The sequence below is a fragment of the Aquarana catesbeiana genome, linkage group LG05, assembly GCF_042186555.1.
Source record: "Aquarana catesbeiana isolate 2022-GZ linkage group LG05, ASM4218655v1, whole genome shotgun sequence".
NCBI lineage: Eukaryota > Metazoa > Chordata > Amphibia > Anura > Ranidae > Aquarana > Aquarana catesbeiana.
This window is the reverse complement of record NC_133328.1, coordinates 453,550,779-453,576,279: the sequence shown is the minus strand read 5'-3', so window position 1 is coordinate 453,576,279 and position 25,501 is coordinate 453,550,779. Positions and strand designations below refer to the sequence as shown.

The following is a 25,501-nucleotide window of genomic DNA, read 5'->3' as shown; positions in this document are numbered from 1 at the left end:
AAAGGACTCTCAGAATAAGCCTAGGTTCACATTGATGTGATTTGGCATGTCAACCCTGTTACTCTGTTGTATCATATTGCTTAACAGGGTCTTGCAGCATCCAGATCAAGTAATGATGCACACCGCCTGGCTCCCCCTTTACGCATTACACCACTCTCCCATGTGTCTTCTTAGTCACCTTCTAAAGAAGCCCCCATGGGAGAGCGGTGTAACACGTAAAGGGGGAGCCAGGCAGCATTCATCATTACTTGATCTGGATGCTGTGAGACTCTGTTGCATCATATTGCTTGTTTTTAACTGAATAAATGTGAGTGCATCCCCATAAGCTTGGCTGGTATGCTCTTATGCATTTTAACCACAATACTGCACGATTATTTCTTTTAGCCTAGGTTCACACTGCTGCGCGATTGAAATTGTGCAAGCTCAGCTGAATTCGCACAAATTCATTCTCGCATGTCAGTCCGACTTCAGGGGCGATTTTAGAGACATCTGTGTGGGTTCCTGCACAGATGTCTATTAAAATCACACCCAAAGTCGCCAATAGTACAGAAAGTACTTTTGGAAATCTGTGCAGCACCACAAATGCGGCGTCATACCGATTCGGACAGTGCCATTGCCAGCAATAGCCGCCCATTTGACATGCCAAATCACATCAATGTGAACCTAGGCTTATTCTGAGTCCTGTGGAGTCATCCCAGCTGGGGAAGTTCCATCATCAGATAAGGAAGCAAGCAGAGGACCCACTATCTGGTATACAGGATTGATTACCATTGTGCTGTGCTTACCATCGTGCACTTTTGAGGGTCTTGTCCTGAGGCAAGCAAGTATTTCACCTAGTGACGGAGCACTCGTTATATGGTAGAGCACAAATTGAAATATTGAGATGTACTAGATGTGTGGACTGTTGGGACTTTATTTACCTATAATGTGTGTTGTGTATTTTTCTGATTATATAGCAATTTTGTAGCACAGGAGTTTATTGTTACCCAATATTTATGAAAGTCACTGTTTTTTGTTTTTTCAGTTGATTGCTCTCTATTCGGCAGCGCTATCACAACTTTTTTCTTTACCAATTGCATGTTAGGATGCATTCGCAGGGGTGTTTAGACACTCTGCGAATCCCAGCAGCAAGAATTTACCAATTCCTGCAGCTAGAATTGACAGCTTTGCATGGATAGCAGCGCACAGTTCAAAGATGGGCTGTCGGCAGCCACAGCTATTTAGGACTGGTCACACAGCAAGCAATTACCTGCGCAAATTATGGCTAGACACACATTTTGCCAGAACAACTGCAATTCTGTTCAGTTATGTGAACCAGATACTCCTGAAAGAAAGTGCAGGCAGGCCCTTGACCTCTCTGCATTGTAGTTTGCAGAATATATGAATGAACGAATGAATATTATATATATATATATATATATATATATATATATATATATAAATAAAAGAGGGCGATGTCTTTTTAAAACAGAGGTATCAGGTATAAGGTTGGCTGAACAAAATGACAAATCCTTTGGAAAATAACATAGTTCACATGTATGCATTTTCCTGGAGATCTGCTTTAAAATACATACAGTACTTACTAATTCAATTTCTTGTTCACTAGAAATTTTTAGCTGTCAGTACAAGTTCACAGGTACCACTATTTATAATGTATAGCATATTTGCCAAATACAACTAGATTAGCAATATAATGATGATGTGACAAGGCCTGGGAAACCTTTTGTTACTGCCAACTATTTCTCATTAATGCATTACTATTACAAAAGAACTACCAAAGCAAGCGATCACATAGCCTTGATGACTAATTTAATTCACACGGGCTATGTTATTGTTTATGAGCAGGACGCTGAAGAGCCTGCAAAGGATTAGAAGAAATTATAGGTTTCCTGGCATGGAGTATCAAGTAATTACAAGAGGGATTTTTTTAGCCTCTTAAATGGTAGACACCCTTACAGATCTGCATCGGTAAATAGCATCAAACATTATAAACTGGTGATATTCAGAAATCTTACATGACTTTTAAACCAATACTTTAAGCATCTGACTTGATTACAGTAACATGCATACAACATAAATAGTTAAAGAGTATGTTAAGTTAACATTCCATATCCCTGGTATGTGACTACTATACTATGTATGAACAAGTATCCTATTCTCTTTGTATTACTTCCTTTGTGTGAAATCCCTGGTGTTTCTGCCAGTCCCTCTGCTCTCCAATTAAAACCTGACCACACTAGGCATAAGAGTAAAGCATGGTCAGTTCTCTAGTTGTGCTCTCCTCCACCCCATCGCACCAACCAACCTAACTGTGGGGTTGATCTACTAAAACTGGAGTGCAAAATCTGGTGCAGCTCTGTATAAAACCAATCACTTTTTTATGTCAAAGCTTAATTGAACTAGCTGAAGTTAAAACCCGATTGGCTAGTATGCAAAGCTGCCCTAGATTTTGCACTTTCCGGTTCTAGTAAATCAACCCCAGGGTGTCGTGTTAAAAAAGACCATATCACAGCACATTAGTGTGAATGAGCCCTTAGTGATGTTGTACAGGGATGACATGCTGATAAGAAAAAAAAAAAAAAAATCCAGGTATATATTTTGGTTGTATGTAAAATACAAATTTTTAGAGAAACACACTAATACAATAAAATGTCCCTTTTATATTTGTTCAGTATTTTCCACTTGTATTACTTATCATTTTACAATTTAAAATATTCATAAAGAATGTACAAATAAAAAAAGTCACCTCATTTCTGAATGAGAAACAGAGCTGCCTTTGTGTTTGAAATGTCACAAGTCATTCACCTGTAACAAGTAACTATGACGGCATGGCTATCTCAAACCCTTTGTAAAATGGCACTGATCTGGCTCAAAGATGACAATGCCTTCTTATACAGCACCATTCAATTTGCCAATATGGCAAAGATCTGGATGAACAAAGAGACTGCTTTGAATAGACAACTGCAATGCAACATGGTAAATATTCCGCTTCACAGCTTTCATGGGATTACTATAAACACATGAATCCATTTACTCCTTATAGCATGGAAACCCCCCCACCTGAGAGCAAAGAACAATCAGCAGACAAGTACAGTTCTCGTGCTAGGAAATGCTAAAAAATATATAAATATACTCTTCAAAGCTTTCCAAGTCACCAATCCAGAACAGGTTGCAAATAACGTCTGACTTTGGTTGAAATACGCTTGTTCCAGATCAGTAACAAAGTATAAAAGCCACAGTACACAAGAAAGCCATCAATGGCAGGCAACATATTTCTCTAACTTGAGGCATCCTTTATAGATATGGAACTTTGAACTATTTAGCCAAAAATTTAAAGTCCAACTCTGGAAAACACAAGAACCCCCTCCCACCGCCTCTAACTAATCAATAGCATAAAACAAAAGTTCTCTTTTTAGTTACCTAATGCCATGGTCATCAGATACTCCAGTCACAGTTTTATCTTCTGCCTATCTTTTGTATCCGGCAAGGTCCTTCTTCAGGTATCCGCATCACTGCCTATGTGATGTGGACACCTTGTTGGCTGTCCAGTGGCATGGTTCTTTCATGATCCAGAAGTGTGTAGTCAAGGTTAACACATTTCCCAGGCTCCTCTCGTAAACCTTTAGAGATCTCCGATTCTTTATCCAGCTGGGATTTTACCACTAACACATTTGGCAATTTAGGATCACCTGGAACTCAGTCAGTGCTCTAGAGCCAGGGGGAACAGACAAGTCATGTCTGTGAGAGCTGTAAAGTTTGGTGGAACCTGTAAAATTATGTGGCGACTAATTGTATGTGTTCAGCCTGCTAGTTAGGACATAAAATTTGTGTAGTTAGTTAGTGCCAGGAAACTACTAGGATATTGTTTTGGAGTTTTTGCCCAGTTTATTTTGTGGAAAAATGTAAAGCACCTGTAAGGCCCTTTTCACACAGGCAGACCGATCCGGTCCACGTGTAGTTTTTTTTAGGCGAACCCGATCGGACCATTCATTGCCCTCTATGGAGCAGCGGATGTAAACGGACATGTGTCCATTTACACCCATCGACATCTGATCCTATCTGCTAAAAACAGATGGATGGAATCGATTCCCTATCTCTCTGGCAGATCGAATGACCATCATATGTAAACAGACAGTCGGCCCGTTACCAACTGACCGCCAATAGAGGAAAGCAGGCTGTGCCAGTGTTTGCTCTGCATAGGAGAAGCGGACAAGGACTCGTCATCTGCCTGCTCAGCGGGGGATCAGTGGAATGATCCTTCAGTGAGAAGGAGGATCCCCTGGCAGAAGTTCACTTTTGTGAAAAAGCCCTAACAGGACTTGTAGTGACAAACAGTGCTGTGTTTATTGGTGCAATTTACATCACTGGACTGGTATTTGTGCCTGAAAGTGTGCTCACCCCAGGGAGCTTTGTTTTGAATCTAAATCTTAACGGTAGGACGTTTAATTTGCTAAAGCACAGGGCATAACAATTGCCATGGTTCCCCTCTTTTTTTTTTTTTTAAATATGAAATACCTGTTCCAGGGTATCCCATATCACAGCTGCTGAGCTCCTCCAGCAACTTCCTTTCTACCTGCACATTAGTGCTCTGGAATGGCTCCTTATATTGAAAATGGTGGACCATGCCTGCGCAACATGTGTCTGCACAACCGCTTGTAGTCTCAACCAAGGGTGCATTAGACAGGATGACAAGGCAAGAGCACAAATGGGACACAGTAGTCACCCCATAACATTAAGTGCCTGAACAAGAACCTCCATAGCTTCATGGATATTCTTTTACTAAAAGCTACAGATTTAATAAGATTAAAGACCGCATTTATAATTACATTAAGCGATTAGGGCTGTCAGAGGATTCCTGTGGCAAGATCACAGGCGTGTGAAAACAGCTACAGCCAGAAAGTCTGTACCGTCCAATAACAGGCTGACAGGAAACATGGCTATCCACCGCTGTTCACACGTATCCGCACATCCAGAGGTTACCTGCAGTCAGGAACAGAGGATCAGTCCTGCATCTAGGGCCCTTATGATTCCAGGGATAGGGTTTTTTTATCTAGATTACGCAGCGGATTTAAGTGATTGGGTTCAGCTCTAGATTATGCTACAGTCCTCTCGGCTTTCAGTGATCCAGGGCTAGATCATGCCAGGGTCCCCAGCGATCGGGGGGGTTGAGATCTAGATCATGCCAGGGTCCCCAGCGATTGGGGGGGGGGGGTTGAGATCTAGATCATGCCAGGGTCTCCAGCGATTCCAGCGATCGGGGGGGGGGTTGAGATCTAGATCATGCAAGGGTCCCCAGCGATCGGGGGGGGTTGAGATCTAGATCATGCCAGGGTCCCCAGCGATCGGGGGGGGGGGGTTGAGATCTAGATCATGCCAGGGTCCCCAGCGATGGGGGGGGGGTTAGGATCTAGATCATGCCAGGGTCCCCAGCGATCGGGGGGTTGAGATCTAGATCATGCCAGGGTCCCCAGCGATCGGGGGGGGTTGAGATCTAGATCATGCCAGGGTCCCCAGCGATCGGGGGGGGTTGAGATCTAGATCATGCCAGGGTCCCCAGCGATCAGGGGGGGTTTGAGATCTAGATCATGCCAGGGTCCCCAGCGATCAGGGGGGGTTTGAGATCTAGATCATGCCAGTGTCCCCAGCGATCGGGGGGGGGGGGGGTTGAGATCTAGATCATGCCAGGGTCCCCAGCGATCGGGGGGGGGGTTGAGATCTAGATCATGCCAGGGTCCCCAGCGATCGGGGGGGGTTTGAGGTCTAGATCATGCCAGGGTCCCCAGCGATCGGGGGGGGGGGGGTTTAAGATCTAGATCATGCCAGGGTCCCCAGCGATCAGGGGGTTTGAGATCTAGCTTATGCCAGGATCCCCAGCGATCGGGGGGTTTGAGATCTAGCTTATGCCAGGATCCCCAGCGATCGGGGGGTTTGAGATCTAGCTTATGCCAGGATCCCCAGCGATCGGGGGGTTTGAGATCTAGCTTATGCCAGGATCCCCAGCGATCGGGGGGGGGGGGGGGGGGGGGTTAAGATCTAGCTTATGCCAGGGTCCCCTCTGATTTCAGTGATTGAGAGTTACATCTAGGATTACACCAGGGTACATTCTGGTTTCAGTGATCACATACAGATGTGGATTGTGCTGGAATCCTGTGTACAGTGTGACTACTCCACCCAACATCACGATGTACGTAATGGTATGGCTTGTCAAACCCAGAAAACAATCACCAGTAATTATTAGGTGTCTTTAATGGGCCCCGACAAGGAAAAGCACTTCCCTGGAATAGTTGAGCTAGTGCCCATGACAAGTTGTCACAACGATCTCTCAGCCTTGATATTGGACATGATTAAACATGAATAATGAGATGAAGAGTGACAGGGCTGGCCTGCCTTGTACAGGGAGAGATGAGGACACACACTGCCAGTAATGTATACACACACACAGTCCATACTCACTCCATAAAGCGGACTCCAGCGGTTCTCCTCGTCTATGCTCTTGAACTCGTTCTCCATGTCTCCAATGTCCGGCTTCTCTCTAAGGAACTCCGCTCTCACAGCTCTCCGCTCGGCCGCATCGCTCCTCGGGCACTCTTGGCACACCGCAGCGCTGTTTACGAGAAGAGAAGAGGAAACCAGCTCCGGCCCTGATCTGCGACAGCAACAGAAGCACCGGCCTCCCAAGCCACACCCTCTTCCGGTTAGCGACACGCCCATCTCTCCGCATTATTCGCTCAACCTGCCTTTGGCAACCGGCACTGTAGCCGAGCAGCCAATAAACAGCGAGTTTTGACAGATAGTCCTAGCCCATTGTTGTTGCTCCTCCCATTTGGAGATCCCCTGTAGTACGTGAATAAGGGCTAAAGTAAGGGCAGCGGTAAAGGGCGGCCATGGTTGATGTGGGCATAGTTGGGTACTGCTCATGACTGATGTTGAATTGGTGAATTTAGGGGAACCAAAGTGGTAGTGAGTGCAGAAAGATGCCTAGACCTAGGCATGTAGATTGGCCAGGTTTGTGTGACATCCATTCATTAGTCATCACTGTGTTCTTGTCAAACTTTTATAATAAAGCCTAGTACACACGATCAGAAAATCATAAGAAAAATACCGCTTTTTAAGTGATCATATCATAATCGGTAGTACACAGCTTTGGAGAGATGATCAGGACAAGTTTTCTGTGAAATTATCTAATAGGACAAGCGCAAACATTTTTCTCGTAAAATACCAGATCAAACAATTTTCATGTAATCAGTACAGTTTTCAGAGAAAATACAATACGTCACATTACTTCTGAATGTTTATTCTGTCGTATGAGAATTTTTGTAACTTTAGTAACCTCATTTAGATATGAGACTAGCATGCAAAACAAAACAGGAGACCATTCGTCCTATAATCTCATTGTGTGTACCAGGCTTAAATGTATAGCTAAAGCTGGCCATAACACAATAGAATTGGATTGTACAATGTCTTTAAAGCTGGACAAACGCTATACAATCTGATTGTATGGTAAGTTACCAAAACTATGCAATAGGAGGACACACCTAAACATTTCATCTGTATAAAATTAGGTAGGCCCTTGTACTACATAGTTGATGGTAGATCTAAAGAAGGTTGCATAATCAGATTATAGAGTGTACGACCAGCTTTTGGCATGTTTGTCCCATTTAGGAGATTTCCCATCACCTCCTGTCCTGTAAACAAAACAAGAAGTGAGGGAACAACCTTAGGTAAATCTCCTCTTAGACATTGTCATTGTAGTAAGTGTACCCTTTGAAAGATTTCCTATCTATACGTGTTCTGGTGACAACTCAAAATTTGGGTTCTTCCTTCACTTTCAATTTCCGGTGACATTGATGACCAGGACAAACTGAGAAATGTTAAAGTGGTTGCAACCCAAATAGGTAGATTCACTGGCAGCCCCTCTCTTGTATGCAGCAATAACGCACTCTGAAAGTGTTTTTTTTAAAACAGAGCCTCTAAATACCCTTTTTTCTGTTATCTTCAGGCCGGTCAAGTGACTCCTGGCCGCTCTCCTACTCCGATCCAGGGCTACAGCGGGAAGAGCCGAGATCTCCCTTTCACATCAGCCAGGGAGTTCACGTGACTGGCGGCTCAGCCCCTCCCGCTGTAGCCCTGGATCAGAGAAATAGAACATCCGAGGGTCTTGTGACTGGCCTGAAGATATGTGAAAAAGGTATTTAGAGTCTTTGTTTTTTAAAAAAACTTACACTGTGTGTTATTGCTGTATACAAGCGAGGGTCTGGCAGTGATATTTTTTAAACTTGTATACTAATAGAGGCGGGAGGGGAGGGCGGAAAGGGTGGGGAGACAGCTCACACAAACACAGAAGCTGACAGGCAGGGAGGAGGGGGAGAGGAGGACAGAGGAGAGCTGCGGATGACAGAGGCATGTAAACTGACCACGGTGTCAGGGCTCAGCAGCCATCATACACTGGGGTCAGTTTACAGAGGGGAAGGCAGAACCAAGCAGGATCAGCCAGGTATTTTACAGTTTAGAGAGGGGCAGGTTACACAGCACAAGCACTGTGCTGTTTAACCTGCTATAAGGGAACAGCATTTATCTTTTTATTTAGGGTTACAAACATTTTAATCTCTCCAGTGAGGAAGCAGATAGCACAAAAAAATAAATAAATAAATAAATATGAACTCTCTTCACTCTCCAATACAAAATTTTTTTTATGTTTAGTTAGGCTATTTCAGGGTGCTTTGAAAGCCAAACGAAACCTTTCTATCCTATACAGCCAAAGAAGCTGCCATCTTAGCCTGTGTTTGATCTGCACATGCCATGGTGATGCACAAGTGATCAGCAGGGATGAGCTCAGGCAGGTTCGGGCACAAGTTTGAGCTTTCCTCCCCTATAACCTGTCAAGGTAGACAGACAATCTAATGCCGCATACACACGATCGGATTTTCTGACAACAAAACCGTGGATTTTTGTTCAAAGGATGTTGGCTCGAACTTGTCTTGCATACACACGGTCACACAAATGTTGGCCATAAATTCAGAACGTGAGAACGTGGTGACGTACAACACGGACGACGATTATAAAAAATAAGTGTAGCGCTGGATAGTACAATGGATAGTGCAATGGAAGTGCTGGTTCCTGCTTCCCACATTGCCTATTTTTATGCTTTTGTGATCACTTTTATACTATATGGTGTTCTACCTCCAATAAACCTATTTTGGTTGATCTACGCCATGTGGAGTTCCCTTTTTCTCCTTTTTCCTCATGCTTGAGCACTGATGACCACCTTTGGACCACCACCATTCATGGAATAGTTTGGTTGCCGACCACTTTGGAACTTTCGTTTAGAACCATTGCCCAATCTCGATTGGATTGGATTGGAGTCTGTGGCACGTAGGATACCATCTGGTCTGGCATCATCACACCACTAGGGACCCAGTACCCTAAAAGCCTTATAGACGCACTGCCGTATGGTATGTGCATCCACCTGATCTGGCAAGAGTACCCATTCTTTTATCAGAATGTCTGTTTGAAGCACTTTCTACTTTGGTGAAGATAGAAGAGAAAGTTTTCCCAATATTAGACACTTTATATGTGGACATTTGGTCCTTTTGATCCTGTGTGCATTGCTATTATTTCACAGCATTTTTAGAGTTCATTTTGATGCTATGCTTTATGTGCATTTGTTTGCTCACAGTTTTCTCTGTTCATTTATTTCACTTCCGTGATATAGGTGTTCTGGGTGTATATATTTTTATTCACTCAGTCACTATCCAGCGCTACACTTATTTTTTATAATTTCTGATTAGACTTGGTTTGTTTGTGTGTCAGCAGCTTATTGTTATTGTTATTTTCATAAGGGTGTCAGGCTGTACTGACCACTGAAATGCAATTTGTGCTGGATCACTTTAAAAAAACACAGTTGAAAGCCAGTTTACAGGCGCTTGAGGAGCCTATACTGCTGCCTCCTGCACGCCTATTTTTCATGCCCCAGGGAGATTATTTTTTTATTCCAGTGGGAATTTTAAGCTACCATGCTGCAAACTTCATAGCTGCACTTGACACAGAAGTGAGTTAAATATGCTGCATTGTAGAGATGGCAATGTGAACACATCCTACAGGCCACCATATTAAATAATGAATCCCTAACCTTAACCCCTTACAAAAAAAAATAACAATAATAAATAACTAAACACCCTAACACAAAATAAACATTGTTATTATTATTATTATTATTATTATTAATATAAATAATAATAAATTATCTTTATTATTAATCAGGAGTTATATAGAGCCAACAGTTTGCGCAGCGTTTTAAAACATGAGGGCAGAAAGTACAGTTACAATCCAATTCAATACAGGAGGAATCAGAGGGCCCTGCTCATTACAATCTGATACAAAAGGTAATAACTGTGGGTGACGATCTGATGGAGAAAGTAAGACCCCATACACACTATACAACTTTTGTTGTCTGATTTCCTTTTAGATTCACCAAAACCATGTAGAGCAAGGGTCTGCCTAATTGCATACAAATTTAAACTCTTAGGCCCCTAACCACTGGGGTGGTTTGCAGGCACTATTGCGCTAAAAATAGTGCCTGCAAACCGACCTGAAACTGTCGCTGCTGTTTCCCCAGTGTGAAAGCCCTGAGGGCTTTCACACTGAAGCAGTGCGCTGGCAGGAGAGAAAAAAAAACTCCTGCAAACAGCATCTTTGGAGCGGTGAAGGAGCGATGTATTCACCGCTCCTAAACCGCTCCTGCCCATTGAAATCAATGGGGCAACAGGGCTATACCGCTAGCATAGTGCCTCTGTCGCGGCGCTTTGCGAGCGGTTTTAACCCTTTTTTGGCTGCTAGTGGGGGTTAAAACCGCCCCACTAGCGGCCGAATACTGCCGCTAAAACGACGGTAAAGCGGCGCTAAAAATAGCGCCATTTTACCGCCGACGCCCGCACCGCCCCAGTGTGAAAGGGGCCTTAAAGCGTAACTCCACTTTTGTTGAGAAAAAAACATTCCCCTCTGGGTGATCGATGTACCTACCTTTTGTTATTCTGAAGCGATCCATGTGTGTTTGTCTCTGCCTCTGTACTGAGTGGGTCTAATGGGAGTGGTTTCATAATTAACTGTCGGGTGTGCAGCTGCAAGGCACTAATGAGGAAATCTGTTGGGCCTTCATCCCTTTAGACGTGTTCCTATTGAAAGTATCTCCCCAAAAATTACATTTTTGTTGTAGGAGATGCCTGAAACCTGACTTGTATCTTAGGCAGATTTCTGGGATAATTGGTGAGCCAATCAAACAAGCAGGAAATGATGTTTCTGGGGAGTGGTCAGTAAACTCTGTGTACAGAACAACTCCAGGTAGCCATATTGCAATGCATTTTTTAGAAAATTACAGTGGCTGCAGATTGAAAAGGAAAGGTGATTTTTAATAGCATTCAATTACAATATGATTAATGTCGCAATTATATGTGCTATATTATTTTTTCTTTATTTGCTATTTTTTTTCCCCATGAAAATGGAGTTACCCTTTAAGGATTTACCTCATATTATAGGTTTTTGGTAAATCCGAAGGAAAAAAGTCTACAGAAAATTGTATAGTGTGTATCCAGCTTAAATGTACAGTTGTTAGGCGGGGGCAGAATAGGCTTCTCTGAGGAGAAGGGTTTTCAGTGATCGCCTAAAAGCAAGCAGAGTAGGAGATATTCAGACAGATTGAGGTAGGGAGTTCCAGAGAATGACAGAGGCTTGTGAAAAGTCGTGGAGGCGAGCATGGGAGGAGGTGACGAGGGAGCTAGAGAGCAGGAGGTCTTGGGAGGAATGAAGAGATCGATTGGGTTGGTATTTTTTTAATTCTTTTTATTGATATTATTTTTGGGGGGGTTTGGGTGTTTATTATTAATATTATTATTATTATTATTATTTAATAATAATAATTATTATTATTTAATATATTTTTCTAAGGTTAGGGGTTAAAGCAAGAGTAAAGCCCGGTGGTGATTTTACCTACAGTTAAGCCTATAATAAACAGTTAATGCATCCGTGTGTCTCAAGGATGGACACCAAGTGATCCACACATCAAAAGAGGTTAACTATGTCCATGAATATGAATATTCCTTATATAAAAGTCCTTCAATTCTGCATAGCTAGGTGTGATCTATCCCTTCACCAGTTGTGACAGTTCATAGTATGGGTGACAATATATCTTTCTTCCTGTGTCACCTCCTACTCTCTGGCCTCTAACCTTAGCATAAGATGTAATCTCTCACAGATGGTGTAATATCATGTGGTTACCTCTAGGGGTCCTTCTATAGATGTCTCCAATGCTCTGCTCACTCTTGTAATGGTACTGGGTCTCTGTTCTTCCTGGGGGATCCTCTGCGATACTCTCCCAATGGGCATGTCTAAAGAAAGGAGAATGCTCTCGTAGTGTCATGTGGGTGTGACGTAACACGTAGGGCGTGAGTGGAGGCATACCAGAAGTGACGCAGTTAAGGAACAAGTTTGGCACTTGTGGATTCTTGCCGGTTCTCAGCTTTTTAAATGTAAGTGTTACTATGCTATTATTATCATGAATGGAGTTAGGCCCCATGCACTCTCGGGAATAGGACCGTTAGCAATTATATGCGGGACACTGAGCAGGGGTTCCCAATGGTTAGGGTGGCAGTCCCATTAAAAGCACTAGAAGGCTAATAGCTCCTGCAGCTAATCATGGCTGCCCACATGTAATCCTTTTAGATTGTAAGCTCCACGAGCAGGGCCCTCCTATTTCTTATGTGTTGTAATTGTACTGTTCCCCTTTATATCATAAAGCGCTGCTCAAACTGTCGGCACTATATCAATCCTGTATAATAATAATAATCGTTCTAGGAGTGAATTACCTTCAAATGATCACCCTTGGATGTAGACATTCTTCCGCAGCTGCTAGCCATGGGAGCTGTTAGCCTCCCAATACTTACAATGGGGCTGCCACCCTAACCTTTGGGAACCCCTCCTACGTCTTCCGCATGTAATTGCTAAAGGCCTCATTCACGGCAAAGTGTGCAAAGGGCCTTAGGCCGGCCATAGACAATCTGAACCATGTATGAGCAGGCTGAATGTACCAAGATGATTGATCGATCAACTTGGAAACAACCAGCCTGCCAGTTTCACTTGCGATTATCACTAGTGGCTGGTATATTGTCTGCTCCCAGTGAGGGGGTTCTGTCTCTGCTGGGAGCAGACAATTCCTTGGCAGGAGGGATTCCCCTGTGTGCGTTGATGGGGGAATCGTGCACATTTCTTGGAAGGAAATTTGCACCATTTGTGACTTGCCTTAGACCCCTTTCATACTGAGCTGCTTGAAAACTGCTCATAAAATGCTGGGCGCTTTTCAAGCGCTTTTGGGTCGTTAGCGGTGCGCTTTTCTTTTTATTTTAAGGTCATGTGGTTCAAAGGAACCATTTTGCGGCGCTTTTGAAGTGCTTTTCATGTGCTTTTGAAGCACCTCCTATTCATTTCAATGGAAAGGGGCGCTTTTAAAGGTGTTTTTTTAAAGGGTAAGTTCACCTTTACAGAAAAACCTGTAAGGTGAACTTACACAGGACCCCCACCTCGCCCCCCTCTAGTCCTGCTGACCTGCATGGCGGTGATCACCCGTTCTGAGCCCTGGTATAGCCGCCTCATGGCTCCGGGGCTTAGAAATCCCCACAGCTTAATCTCCTAAACGTACCCCATCAAGAGATACGTTTAGGAGCATTCTAATTGGTCGGCATCGTCACATGGGTGGCGCCGACCAATCAGAACCCGCATAGCCCCTTCTCTCAGTGGGGAAGAAGAAGAGAGAAAGCTGAGAGGATTTCTAAGAGCCGGAGCCGTGAGGCGGCTATACCAGGGCTCAGAACGGGCAATCGCCGCCATGCAGGTCAGCGGGACTGGGGGGAGGTGGGGATCCTGTGTAAGTTCACCTTACAGATTTTTCTGTAAAGGTGAACTTACACTTTAAAGAGGCACTGCAGTCTGCTCACATAATTAGCAAGAAAAACATCTTTGCCACTCTGAAGCTTCCCTCCGACCACTTTGCATATTATTTTATATATACATATATATTTATATATGCTGCAGAAATCCCCCTCCACTGAGTCTGGCTGCAATAATTTTAACTGTGGGCAGCTGAAGCTGCTGCCTGTTCACTTCCTGTATTTACACAGAGACACACCTCCAACTCTGCAGCTCTCATTGGCCCTCTTATGACTCATCCCCGCTCCCTTCCTGACAAACTCTCATAAGAGCGAGAGAGAGCTGTGCATGATGTCATAAGCCTAGGCCAATGACCAGACAAAAGACAGGAAGTGAGCTGTCTAAGGTATTTACTGGCAGAAAAAAAATGGTTTACTATCCAAAGTTAAAACAACAAGCACAGAATATTTAATAGATGGATAGATGAAAAAATGACTGAAGTTCCGCTTTAGGCTACTTTCACACTGAGGCGCTTTACAGGCGCTACAGCGCTAAAAATAGCGCCTGTAAAGAGTCTCTCCTGTGTCTCCAGTGTGGAAGCCCGAGTGCTTTCACACTGGGGCGGTGTGCTTGCAGGACACTCAAAAAAGTCCTGCAAGCAGCATCTTTGCAGCGCTGTAGGAGTGGTGTATTCACCGCTCCTAAAGCCCCTCTTTCCATTGAAAACAATGGGGCAGCGCCGCTAAACCGCCAGCATAGCCCCACTGCAGTGGCGCTATGCCGGCGGTTTTAACCCTTTTTCCAGCCGCTAACGGCCGAATAACGGTAAATCGGCGGCCCCGTGTGGAAGTAGCCTGGAGCTCGCCAAACATGCCCCAAAGATGCTGCTTTCAGTTCTTTTTTCACCGCCCCAGTGTGAAAGCATCCTTTGATATTACTGGGAAGCAGTTTTCAGGCACTATTTTTTTTTTAGTAATGTTATGTCGTCTATAAAAAAGGATTTTCTCTGCAGGAACCGTTTATACAAGAAGGCGTTTCCCTACTATTATTTGTGCGATACTTTGTAACAACACTGATTTCACAATCTTAATTTCTTAGCTACAAAAAAAAAAAAAAAAAAAAAACTTGAAGCACGTGACGCCACCCTAATATCACGTGACGGTCGGGCTACGTAAAAAAAGGCGCCGGGTTGACGCGCATGCGCGTCTTTTGGTGAGCGGGCGGCGGGGCTTTTTATTTTTTTTTTTTATTTTTGCTCGGAATTTGGGTGTACGTATGACGTCAGGGGCCGAGTATTAGAAGCCAGTGAAGTGTCACTCCTCGGCTCCCGGTATGTTCGTAGCCCGGAGCATCGCCGCTGATCACAAGGATCTCATCCACGATGTCTCGTTTGATTTCCATGGCAGACGAATGGCGACCTGCTCCAGTGATCAGAGCGTGAAAGTGAGTGTGTGGCAGCAGGAACACGTGGGGCAGGAGATGGGGGTCCTCCAGCATTGCAGTCTTGGCATGCTGTGTTGTATGGGGGGTGAAGCCCCATGTGGTGTGCACGTGATCAGACTCTGCCACCCCTCACACATGGTCTGTCCTCCCTCCATGCGTTGCCCCCCAGTGATGGCACATCTGATGTTTACAAAACAGTCCAAAGGAACACTACAGTCACATCTACACTAGAAAACACTCTTGTCTTGTCTTGGTCATCCTATAGGTGGGTGCAGAGAACACTGAGAAGGAAGAAGGCTCCACACCTGGCCTACCTTTTCTCAATGACTTGAACAGAGTGGGGTCAACCGTGTTGTGTCCTGTGCAAAGTCCTCTCCTTGTGACATCTTTCACATCTGCCAGATGGGTTCACACCAACCTTGGAGGTCCAACCTTCTCGCTGCCAGAGCTCTTTTTACATTCATGATTACAAAAATAATTTTAAGCCTGAAAAATACAAACCCCCCCCCCAAAAAAAACATTTTTTTTCTGAAAGCAGACACCCTAGAGAATAAAATGGTGTGGGTTTAAATGTTAATATATCGATAATGCCACAAAAATGCACTGAAGTTAATTTTGGGGCACACAAATGACCCAACTTTTTGGAAAAAATATAGAAGATGAGGTTGCGCTGCGTAAATAGATACCTAACATGTCAAACCTTACATTTCCTGTGAAATGGCGACAGCCTTCACTTATTTTACTACCCTGTATTTTCCATAGACGACATATCAAAGCTCCCTGTAGGTCATCAGTTTAGTGTTACGGATGAGGTCTGGAGCTTGAAACATTCCTCTCAGTCCGGCGCGTGCAACCATATGTAATGTGTATTGCAAACTGCTTTTTTCTTGTGCAAATGTCCGAACACTGTTTTTACATTTATTCATGTGTATGGGGGGGCTCAAATATTTTTGTGCTTGGCTGTAGAGTTGCACAATTGTTAAAAAAAAAAAAATATTGTGATCTTGATTAAGGCCCGGTTCACACTGATGCGTTGTGAATTTAGCATGATTTTGATCCGATTGCGTTGCGAATCTTCTTTGCGAATTCATTACGTGTTTGTTGCGAATTTACTGCGATTCTACTGGAATGAGTTGTCATTTTGGGAGGTGACTGCGATTTCTGTCTGGCCAATGGAACCCAAACTTCCTGTTCTCTTCCTGGTTTTTGTGTGGAGGAGGAGCTGGAGGTGACAAATCCACACATATGTGAACCGTCAATGCGATTCAAGAACGATTTACATTGATATCTATGGAGACAAAATTCGCAACGCAGTGAACTCGCACAAGACCCTTTTTTTTAATCACATTCGTAGAGGAATCGCAACACATGTATGTGAACGACCGTCATTGAAAACAATGACTTTAGTGATGACATACAAAATTTAAAGTGTTTTTGATGCATCATTCGTTATGAACTCGCATCAGTGTGAACCGGGCCTCAGCCCACCTGACAATCTCTATTGCAGAGTTTGCCGATTCTTTCATATAACAAGTGGAGAGATGTATCTGCTCAGTCAGCTGTCAAAAGAAAACACCTGGGCAGTCTGCCAAGTTTTTTACATAAAACATTGTAACTAACTCTTCCTTCTTAGATCAAAGGGATAAACTTCTGTGTGTAAAGAGACAATTCTGGCAGTCTGCCAAGTTTTTAACAACATGTAAATGCAGGAAGTTTGACCACGAAGTCTAAATCTTTTTCTGACACTTCAGTTAAAATCAATATTTTTTGCTTGAAAATTACTTGGAACCCTCAAACATATGTATTTTAGCAGAGACCTTAGGGAATAAAATGTCAAATGCTGTAGTTGCCCAGCGGTCTTTCAAACACAATTTTTTTGGAAAAAAATACACTTCAATGAATAATAATAAAAAAACAAAACAAAACAAAAAAAAACAAAAAAAGGTGAAGTTAGCCCAATTTTTTTTTTGTTTTAATGTTAAAGATGACGTTACGCCGAGAGAATAGTGAGAGAATCGTGATCTATCTTCTAAGCAAAAAAATCCTGATTCTCATTTTAGCCAGAATCATGCAGCTCTACTTGGCTGTAACTTTAATTATTTTGTAGTTTAAACTTTTCTTTTTTTTTTTACTTTGCCTTTCATCATGTAGGGGTCAAAAAGTTCCCTATGTGATGATATTTTGATGACCGGTTCTCTTTCACCACTTCCGGCCGGGTGGGTGTCCATGGACGTCCTTCAGTTAGTGGTTATACTGGAATGATGCCTGCACCTACTGGCATCATGCTGGTATGTATATTTTTTCCTGGTGCCTCCATGGCAGCATACCTCTGGATGGGGGGAACTGCGTGGAGTCATGTTTACTAGAGGTATGATGAGGCGACTGCGAGAAGCATGAGCCGAGGATGTATGACTATGTCCCAACCTCCCCATGACCTCTTGATCTTCTATCTGGTGAAACTGTGCGGGATGACTACTGGCTCGGGAAACTTTTAATTTTTGTTTTCACTACAGCCCACGCTGCAAGTCATCCCGCACAGATTCACCAGACAGAAGATCAAGAGGTCATTAGAGGTTGGGACATACTCTTACATCCTCGGCTCTTGCTTCTCGCAGTTCTCAGGGGTCACCTCATTAGACCTCTAGTATACATGACTCCTACTCAGTTCCTCTTGTCCATAGGTATGCTGCCATGAGTAGGCACCAGGAAGGGTAAGTATTCAATTTTCCCTTTTTCTGCCGGCGATTCTTTCATGCAGAAGTGATCCGAGTGGCTAATTAGCTACTGTAACACTCCTGCAAGTGACGGAATGAGGTCGTGCCCCCCTTTTTGTGGCAGTAGCCGCCACCTTTTTCAGGCTCTACCGCCGCATCTCGGAGCCCAGGAGCGATGCGGCAATGGCTGCCCTTAACAGAGAGGGAGGAACTGATGTCGTTCCCCCTCCCTTTAGAACCCCAGAAATCGAGAGCAATGCATAATTTCTCACTTTCGGTCAGCGGCCAGGAAAGCATCCGATCAGACCAATCTGTGTCTGATCGGCTACATGGGATGCTAGAGGAAAGATTTTGGGTCTAATAGACCCCAGATCTCTCCATAAAGAGGATCTGTCATGTCCCATGTTACAAGGGATGTTGTTCATCCCTTATGATGGCAATAAAGTTCATCCGTAAAAAATAAAAATAAATTTTGTATATAATAAAAGAAAAAATTTGAATGCGCCCCTGTCCCACCGTGCTTAAGTGCAAATGTATACGTTGCTCCCGCGTGCATTTGTAAACGGTGATTGCACCACACATGTGAGGTATTGTTTTGAACGGTAGAGTGAGCACAATAATTCTAGTGCCAGACCTCCTGTGTAACTCTAAACTGGTAACCTGTAAAGGTGTTTTAAAGCATCGCCTATGGAGAATTTTAAGCAACGTAGTTGGCCGCCATTTCGCGGGCAGATGTAATTTTAAAGTGTGACATGTTTGGTATCTATTTACTCGGCGTAACATATTTTGCATTATACAAAAAAGTGGGCTAACTGTAGAGTGTGTGTGTGTGTGTGTTTTTTTTTTTCGCAAAAAAAAAAAAAGCATTTGAAAAAGAATTCTGTGCAAATACCACGTGACACAAAATTGCAACACCCACCATTTTATTCTAAAGAGTCTCTGCTAAAAATATATAGATAGATGGTATGTGTTTGCGGGTTCTAAGTAATTTTCTAGCAAATTGACAAGTACGGGGGAATTGACAAGTACGAGTCTGCTTGTCAGATTTACACACAATCCTGGTGGCTGTATGTAAAACCCACTGCTGTCAAGTCTGTATGATGTATGGACCTGGCAAAGTAAGGATTAAACCCAAAGGCAAACCTTTATTATATTGCAGCTTACCATTTCTTAGAAGTGATATCTGCGGTCATTTTCCTTTTTAGGCTTTCTTTCTGTTCATCTGTTCATCTGGTGATCTGGCCAGTATGGTTTGTTAAAAAAAAAAAAAAAAAAAAAAAAACTTCTACAGTTACAGAGATAGACACAATTTGGCACTGACAGGGGTGCCTACTATGATCAACTTTTATTTAAATATGTAAAACCTTCATCCTAAAAGAAAGCTGCTGTGCCTGCTTATAAAGTGTGAACTGGGGTTTAGCTTCAATTTGTTGGTGTATTTAAATCTGCTAGTACATTGAACACGCTCCTCCCTCCAGACTGACAATGCTGCTTTCCAAAGGTGTCTCCATTGCATCTTCATCTAGAGTGGAGGCTCCCTAAAAGATAAATGTATTACTGGTCAGATCCCCAGGTGAGAACAAAGGTAAAAAAAAATCTGAAAGAAAACCGATGCAGCCACCACATCTGATTGGTTAAACTGCAATATATTAAGTTTCTGGTTTTGGGCTTAATATGGCTTTAAGGGCTCATGCACACAGACGTTTACAGGCACAAATGTCCTATATTGTAAAATTTGTATCAGTTTACTCGCGCCTTGGGAGATGGTGTGTACAGTGGCAGAAGTTTCTTGTTTGGGGAATACATCATATGCATGGGGGGGACACACTGACCCAAAAGAGCATTGGGGTTTATGCACTTGCATACTACCATTCACGTCTATGGCTGGTTGTATGGTCACCTGCAACTCCCTGGGTGTCGGAAAATGTTGGAAAATGTTTACTCTAGAGCACTTTTGCATCTGCAAATGTCCTTGTGCCTGAGCCCTAAACTTTGTTATTGGGTTAAAGAGAATTCAAATGGTCGTTTGACGCTGGAACCAGCGGCAGTAACCTGGAGCCAGGTATGTGTATAGGGCTAGGACAGGTAGGCATTTCTTACCCTGTGTTAGTAAATGCACATGTTCTACAAGTGTTGGTTTACATTTGTATAAACCAAATCAGAATCTGCCTTTTTTTTTTTTTTTTTTTTTTTTTTTTTTTTTTTTAGGTTTGGGACAAAAGTGAAAATGGGGATTGGCACTGTACTGCAAGTTGGAAGGTGAGTATGCTTCAATTATATTTAAAGTGGTTGTAAAGGGTGAAGGTTCTTTGCCTTCATGCGTTGTGCCTTCATTGTGGCCAAAATGCAGCACACCAGTGTGAACCCGGCCTTAATGATGTGTGTTTTGTTGCAGTCTCCAGTGCAGGCAAAACATTTGGACTTGAGAAAACAAGGGCGCAGTACACTATAGCGTCAACTTAATTAAGCAACTTGCGAATTCTGCTTGTTTTCTTTCTATACTTTTACATTCTGCTCACTTCTTTTTTTGAATAAGCTGGGCAAAAGAAATCTAACCGATTCTGCCATCCATGCTAAACAGAGTGGCTAGGCAAATCTCCCCTTCCTGCTGTTGTATTTAGACACCAGCACCCACAGCTCATTGGCTGCAGTCACCGTTTAGCCAACAGTTTTTTTTTCCTTGATTCCTTTTTTTTTTTTTCCCCACACACCTGAAGTTTGTAGAGCTGAGTGGTGCCAACAAGGCCAACTATGGATCACCTTTTGGTCATTTAAACAGTCAACAACCACATTAGTTTAGCTACAGCAAATGGTAAACAATGTTGTGATATTGTCATTTTGCTTCAGGAGTGATCTGTATGAGTAACTGTTATGTGACTTTCTCCTCAGACACACAGCGGCTCTGTATGGCGTGTCACTTGGGCTCATCCAGAGTTTGGGCAGGTTTTGGCTTCATGCTCTTTTGATAGAACAGCTGCTGTTTGGGAGGAAATAGTAGGTGAATCAAATGACAAACCTCGTGGGCAGAGTCACTGGGTAAGATTTGTCAGTAGCTTAAAACTCATGTGTAAGTGGTCTTATTACCTTTCCTGGTCCTAATTTAATTACTAGAATTATTTTTTTTTTCTTTTTGTGCAAAGCTTGAGGTTGAGTGGGTGTAAAGCTTGATGCATACAGTCATGGCGAAAAATATTAGCACCCCTGCATTTTTGTCAGATAATGCACCACTTCATCTAGAAAATTGTTGCCTTTAAAAAATGTTTAGGCTTTCTCGTGTTTATTTTCTTGTTTTTTATTGGTATGACAGAAAGTGGAGAGACAAAAAGCCAAATCTGACACATTCCATGCAAAACTACAAAAATGGACTGGACATAATGATTGACACCTCACAATTATAAGAAATAATTGTATTAAAGTTTGATACTCCTGTAATTTGTAATTAAACTTGCCTGTATCAATTAACCACCAGCCCCGGAACAATTTACCCCCTTCCTGACCAGGCCATTTTTGCGATACGGCACTGCGTCAATTTAACTGACAATTGCGCAGTCATGCAATGTTGAACCCAAACAAAAATGTCATTTTTTGTCACCACAAATAGAGCTTTCTTTTGGTGGTAATTGATCACCTCTGTGTATTTTATTTTTTGTACTATAAACAAGAGTGACAATTTTGAAAAAAACACAATATTTTTATACTTTTTGCTATAATATCCCAAACTTTAAAAAAAACGAATCTTCATCAGTTTAAACCAATATGGTTTGCACAAAAGTTATAGTGTCTACAAAATAGGGAATAGATTACTGGCATTTTCATTTTTTTTTTTTTTTCCTAGCAATGGCGGCGAGCAGCTTTTTTTAATTCCCCCCCCCCCCCCCCCCCACAGGACTGTGACATTGCGGCAAACAGATCACTCTTGACACTTTTTTTAAGACCATTGACATTTATACAGCGACCAGAGCTAAAAAATAGCACTGATTACTGTATAAATGTCATTGGCAGGAAAGGGGTTAACACTAGGCGACAATCAAGGGGTTAAGTGTGTTTCCCTAGGTGTGTTGCTAACTGTGAGGGGATGTGCCACTGTTCGAGCCTGCCACCCACACGCATCAGGTCCCCCGCCTTGCAGCATGTGCGTGCCTGCTATGGCTCTTAAGGAAGCCGCTGTACATATATGGCGATTCACCTAGGAGAGCCATCCTGCCGCCATTTATGTACAGGAGACGGTTGGGAAGTGGTTAACAGGTGCTGACAATATAGAAATCACACCGGCAACCAGTTAAAATGGTGAAACATTTTTTTTTTTTTTTTTAAATTTAATAATTTTTATTCAAATTCATACAAAATACATCACAATGTACAATATATATATGTCATCGTAATAATAAAACCACCAATATTAAATGTATATAACTAACCTGCAAGGAGTGCTCTTCCTCTTTTCTCCCATTTTTTACCCCATATTACCCTACCCCTAGCCCTAATATCAAACCCTCTCTACATCATAGTTCATAACACACACTTATGCTCTTATCTTGGGACCTACTCCTTTCCCCATCCTCCTTTTACACTATACTTGCCTAGGATAGTCCGGCTTCTTAAGCCAGGGGTTCCAGATTTTATTAAATTCCTTTATATTCCCTCCCCTTACATATATGGTCTTTTCTTTCCCCACTGTTTCTGACACCGTTCTAAACCACTCTAAACCACTCCCCTACAGAAGGGGGTTTCTCTGCCTGCCATCTCTTGGCTATTAACTTTCTTGCCTGATATAGGCATCTCCGCACCGCTTTTATTTTATCCCTCCCACTACCTAGGTTCCCCCCCACCCCCAAAATACACAACTTTGGATCTACCTTAAGGTTCAGATTAAAGATGTTATTTATAACCTCAACTACATCCGCCCAGTACTGAAATAGCTTGGGGCATTTCCATAACATATGCAATAGATCTCCTATGTTTTGACATCTAGGGCAGTTAGCATCCACCCTTCTCCCATAGTCAAAAAGATTTTTAGGGGTATAGTATGCCCTGTGTAGGAGCAATAGATGTGAAAATTTCTGTGCTGGTGAGACCGAGACCTGGTGACTCCCCTCCAGTATCTCCTTCCATTGCGTATCTGATATAGCCCCCAGGTCCCTTTCCCACCTCCTTCTACACTTAAGGTTATCTGATCCCTTCCTGCTGTTTTTACAGATATACTGATAGAGTTCTGCTATTAACCCCCTCGAACCCTCAGTACTTTCTATTTTTTGGGGAATAGGAGATTGGCTCCATTTCGGGCCTTGTTCTCCAAATTGAGCCTGCAGTGCGTGCCTGATCTGTATGTAGTTGAAATACGACTGACTCTGAATCCCAAATTCCTCTTTCAGAGATGCAAAGGTTTTTATCATATTGCCATTGTATAGATGTTCTAATTTAACTATCCCTTTTAACTCCCAGGTCTTAATTTTACCTATCTGTGACAGTTCTTGATAGTTCTTATTATCAAAATGGTGAAACATTGAATCAACCTCTCTGTTGTGTGTCTGTGTGCCACACTGAGCATGAAGAAGAGAGAGAGCAGCAAAGAATTGTCTGAGGATTTTACAGCAAAAAGTGTGGAAATGCATGGACAAGCTCAAAGTTCCAAGTCCATCTCCAGAGATCTTATTATTCTTGTGTCCACTGTGCACAACATTGTCAAGAAGTTTACAGCCCATGGCACTGTAGTTTGGTGAATGGACAAAAGAGAAAAATTGATCAGCATTTGCCAAAATCCTTTAGGAAAATGTGCTGTAAACAGACAAAACAAAATTACAGCATTTTGGTAAAGCCCATCATGCTGCTGTTTTCAGAAAAGGAAATGAGGCCTTTAAAGAAAAGAATACAGTCAAACATGGTGGAGGTTCACTGATGTTTTGGGGTTGCTTTGCTGCTTCAGGCACTGGATGTCTTGACTGTGCATGGCATTATGAAATCTGAAGACTACCAAAGAATTCTGGAGTGCAATATAGGGCCCAGTTTTAGAAAGTGGGGTTTCTGTCAGATCATGGGTCTTTGAGCAGGACAAGGACCCAAAGCACACGTCAAAAAGCACCCAGAAATGGTTTAAAACAAAGCACCAAAGAGTCCTGAACTGACCAATAAAGAGTTCAGATCTAAATCCCATAGAGCACCTGTGGAGAGATCTCAAAACAGAAGTTGGGAAAAGGAACCCTCTTTAATCTGAGAGACCTTGAGCAGTTGGTGAAAGAGTGGACCAAAATTCCAGTAGGGTTGTAAGGGCCAGTTCACACCACATGCAGTCAAGTGCATTTTTCTCCCTTCGCCTTTCAGGACAGCACCTTGGAAAGAGCGCAGCTCCACCTCTTAGACAGGAAACACTGCGTGACAACGTCCCTTTAAAAAGCAGCTGCTTCCACCATGCCGTCAGTTTTAGTGTTTCCTCCGCCATGGTGGAAGCACTGCTTGGGGAACCAGAGGGGCTGCGCTCTCTCCAAGGAGAGGGTTTTAGCAGGACCTCCAAGTTTGGGTACTCAGACCAGCCCAGCTCCTTCCTGCACGTGAGGGGGGTGCTCCGGTGTCCCTTCCTTCTCCGGCTCACAGGAGTAATGGTCTGCCGGAAGTTTTTCCACCCGGGGTGTTCGGGGGGCCGCGCTTGTGCTCAGTAAGAGCATCCATGCCAGGCCTCTGCATGGCGGCGCCGATTCCCGGACAGCGGATGATGCCAGTTCCGGTGGACGGAGACTTCCGGCGGGGCGTAGCAGCGATTGGTTCCTGCTGCTGGAACGCAGGAGGAAAGGGCGGGTCCTCTGGCCGGGGCTTCCTTTTGTTTGGCACATGGAGCCTTATACACAGTGCAGCAGCTGCGGATGTCACTATGGAGACAGCGGAATCGTCAGCAGCAATGGCAGATGCAGGCGCCCAGGTTCCCGGCCAGGCCCAGGTAGGAGAGGTGCGGTGGCACCTCTTTCCTTTTTATATCACTGGGTGTTTTTATCTTTATATGGTTCAAAGCCTGCTGCTGTCTGCTATGGAGTAAAATGTTTCCATTAGCAGTTCAGCAAAGGAGTGAGACTCTGGGCACTTAGGGTGTTGGCTGGAGGTACTACTTTTCTCTGAAGCCTTAGTTCTAAGGACCTGGCTTTTTCTTGTTTCTCTATTTCAGAAAGCTATTGCCAAATCGGAGAGAACAGGGAGAAAGTGCCCCTCATGCAAAAATCCTTTAAGGGACTCTTGGCCCAAACCACTGTGCAAATCCTGCATTGTGGATTTAGTAAAAGAATCCTCACAAGAGTGCAAAGAACTCTTATCTTCTATGAGGAAGGAATTAACAGAGGCCCTAGGGACAGTGCGTTCCCTTGTGAAACGCGGCCAGAGTTCCAGCCAAGAACAGAGTTCTCACTCCAGTTTCCCTCAGTCCACTTCCAGACAGGTGGAGAGAGTCG

General features: G+C 43.3%; 2 protein-coding genes across 4 annotated transcripts in view; one reads left to right on the top strand and one right to left on the bottom strand.

Moving 5' to 3' along the window:
• PTPN2 (protein tyrosine phosphatase non-receptor type 2) overlaps positions 1–6,726 on the bottom strand; it is a 123,603-nt gene extending 116,877 nt beyond the window's left edge. For all 3 annotated transcript variants that reach the window (XM_073631297.1, XM_073631298.1, XM_073631296.1), the window contains exon 1: positions 6,454–6,726. In XM_073631297.1, the coding sequence (XP_073487398.1) occupies positions 6,454–6,711 (258 nt within the window). In that variant the 5' untranslated portion in view covers positions 6,712–6,726. The remainder of the gene's footprint in view (positions 1–6,453) is intronic.
• Positions 6,727–15,040: 8,314 nt separating this feature from the next.
• Positions 15,041–25,501, top strand: part of CEP192 (centrosomal protein 192) — a 417,077-nt gene continuing 406,616 nt past the window's right edge. The window contains 3 exon segments of the mRNA XM_073632810.1: positions 15,041–15,357; positions 20,280–20,330; positions 20,961–21,107. Of these exon segments, the coding sequence (XP_073488911.1) occupies positions 15,247–15,357; positions 20,280–20,330; positions 20,961–21,107 (309 nt within the window). The 5' untranslated portion in view covers positions 15,041–15,246.